The sequence below is a fragment of the Rhincodon typus genome, unplaced genomic scaffold, assembly GCF_021869965.1.
Source record: "Rhincodon typus isolate 14 unplaced genomic scaffold, sRhiTyp1.1 hic_rhity00005535, whole genome shotgun sequence".
NCBI classification, from domain to species: Eukaryota; Metazoa; Chordata; class Chondrichthyes; order Orectolobiformes; family Rhincodontidae; genus Rhincodon; species Rhincodon typus.
In genome coordinates, this window is record NW_025971173.1 from 3637 (window position 1) to 5800 (window position 2164).

At 53.6% G+C, this 2164-nt stretch overlaps 1 protein-coding gene across 1 annotated transcript in view; it reads right to left on the bottom strand.

Moving 5' to 3' along the window:
• The window catches only part of LOC125482071 (dedicator of cytokinesis protein 5-like), a gene marked incomplete at its 3' end in the record, with an annotated part of 7049 nt that overhangs the window by 2782 nt on the left and 2103 nt on the right, over positions 1 to 2164 (bottom strand). The window contains exons 5-6 of the mRNA XM_048594048.1: positions 1780 to 1852; positions 1408 to 1511 (exon numbers count right to left, since the gene is read on the bottom strand). Coding sequence (XP_048450005.1) covers positions 1408 to 1511; positions 1780 to 1852 — 177 coding nt within the window. The remainder of the gene's footprint in view (positions 1 to 1407; positions 1512 to 1779; positions 1853 to 2164) is intronic.

Genomic DNA, 2164 nt, shown 5'->3' on the forward strand with positions numbered 1-2164 from the left:
GGTGACCCTTCCTCAGAACTGATGGTGGCTGGGAAAACGTCAGTTTTGAGGAAGGGTCACCGGACCCGAAACGTTAACTCTGTTTTCTCCTCCACAGACGCTGCCAGACCAGCTGAGCTTTTCCAGCAACTTTGTTTTTGTTGTAATTGGATTCAAAGCTCGATGGTAGGAAGCAGAGGGTGATGGTTGAAGGTTGTTTCTAGGACTGGAAGGCCTGTGACGATTGGCGTGCCACAGGGATCGGTGTCGGACCTGTGTTATTTGTTATTTACATAAATGATCTGGGTGTGAACATACAAGGCACGGTTAGTAAGTTTGTGGATGATAGAAAATTAGGAGGCATCGTTTATAGCGAGGAAGGTTATCAGTATTTACAGAGGGATCTTGATCAGGCGGGGAAGTGGGCTGATGACTCACAACGCAATTTAATACAGATAAGTGTGAGGTGTTGCAGTCTGGAAAGTCAAACCAAGTTGAACTTATACCTGAGGAGTGTTGTGGAACAGAGGGACCTAGGAGTACACGTACATAGTTTGTTGAAAGCGGTATCACAGGTAGACAGGATGGTGAAGAAGGCATTTAGCACACTGGCCTTTATCAGTTGAGGCATTAAATATAGGAGTTGGGACGTTATGTTACAGCTGTATAAGTCGTTGGTGAGGCTGCACTTGGATATTTGTGTACAGTTTTGGTCACCTTGTGATAGGAAGGACATACTTAAACGGGAAAGTGTGCAAGGAAGATTTACGAGGACATTGCCAGGACTAGTAGACCTGAGTTACAGGGAGAGGTCGGCCAGGATAGGACTTTATACCTTAGAACGTAGGAGAATGAGGGGTGACTTTACTGAGGTGTATAAAATCATGAGGGGCATAGATAGGATGAATGCATATCGTGTTTTTCCCAGGGATGGGGAATTGAAAACCAGACGGCATGGGTTTAAGGTGAGAGGGGAAAGATGTAAGAAGGACCTGAGGAGCGGCTTCTTCACGCAGTGGTTGAGGCAGGTACAAGAGCAACATTTAAAAAACATTTGAATAGGTACATGGATGGGAATGGGTTGAGAGGGATATGGACCAAACGCGGACAATTGGGACGACCTGAGCAGGGCAGCATGGACCAGTTAGGGCCGAACGGCCTGTTTCTATGCTACGTTACTGCACGACCCCAGGGCGGTTACCGGATTAAATCTGAGAACGCAGGGGATATTTTGGAAAAGGTAGAGGGGGCAGAGACGGGGTAGGTGAGTCGGGCCGGCGAGAGACGCAGGATCAGGCGGAGCGAACGGGACAGCAGTGTGGGCTGAATGGCCCGCTCCGGTTCTGGGATGGACTCCCAAGTCGCGAGGGATAGATCCGCCGACCCGATCGCTCAGGTAGGGGTGCCCGCGCTCTCCCGGCCGCCTACCTTATAGACGATTAGATCGTGTTTTCCGTCTTGGAGGGTGGTACCGTCTGGTCTCATGAGCTTCACGAACGCCATCCCGAACAGCTTTTCCGACTTGTCCTTGGCTGGAGAACAAGGGGCATTAGCGATCCCTCACCTCAAAAAGAATACATCCCTCGCCCTTCCCAGAACGCTAACATATCGCAGCCGGGGTAGACTTGATGGGGGGGTCCCTGAAAGATGTGCCCCGATCGCTTCCGCGGCGCCAACTACATCCCCCCCCCCCCCGACCCCCGCTGATTCCCGGTGCCCTGGCAGGGAGCTATTCGAATGGACCGACCGTCGCAAGGCAGCCCGATTCCAGCCAGCGCCGGGAGAGCGGAGGCCACTTACACTCCTGCGAGGATCTGTGCCGGAAGGTGAACCGGAGGTGACAATGGCGGACGTCTTCGATTGCAATGGCCACCTTTCGAGGGGAGAGAGGCAGGCAGACAACGTCGTTAAACGGACCGGCTCTTTCCCCTCCACACCACCGCCACCCACCCCTCACAACCCCGACTCCCCGTCTCCTCTGAGACCTCAGCGACACACACGGGTGTCCGCAGCGTCCCCCCTGAAGTTCCCGTCCTCCGCGAACCGGAATCATTCGGGCCCGGCTATTCGACTGCGAGAGGCATCATGCAGGGTCGGTGTTTCTCCAGCCTGAGGTTGCGGGACCTCCCCAGTGAAGACACAAGGGCACTGCCCCCCTCAGCACTGACCCTCCAATAGTGCCCAC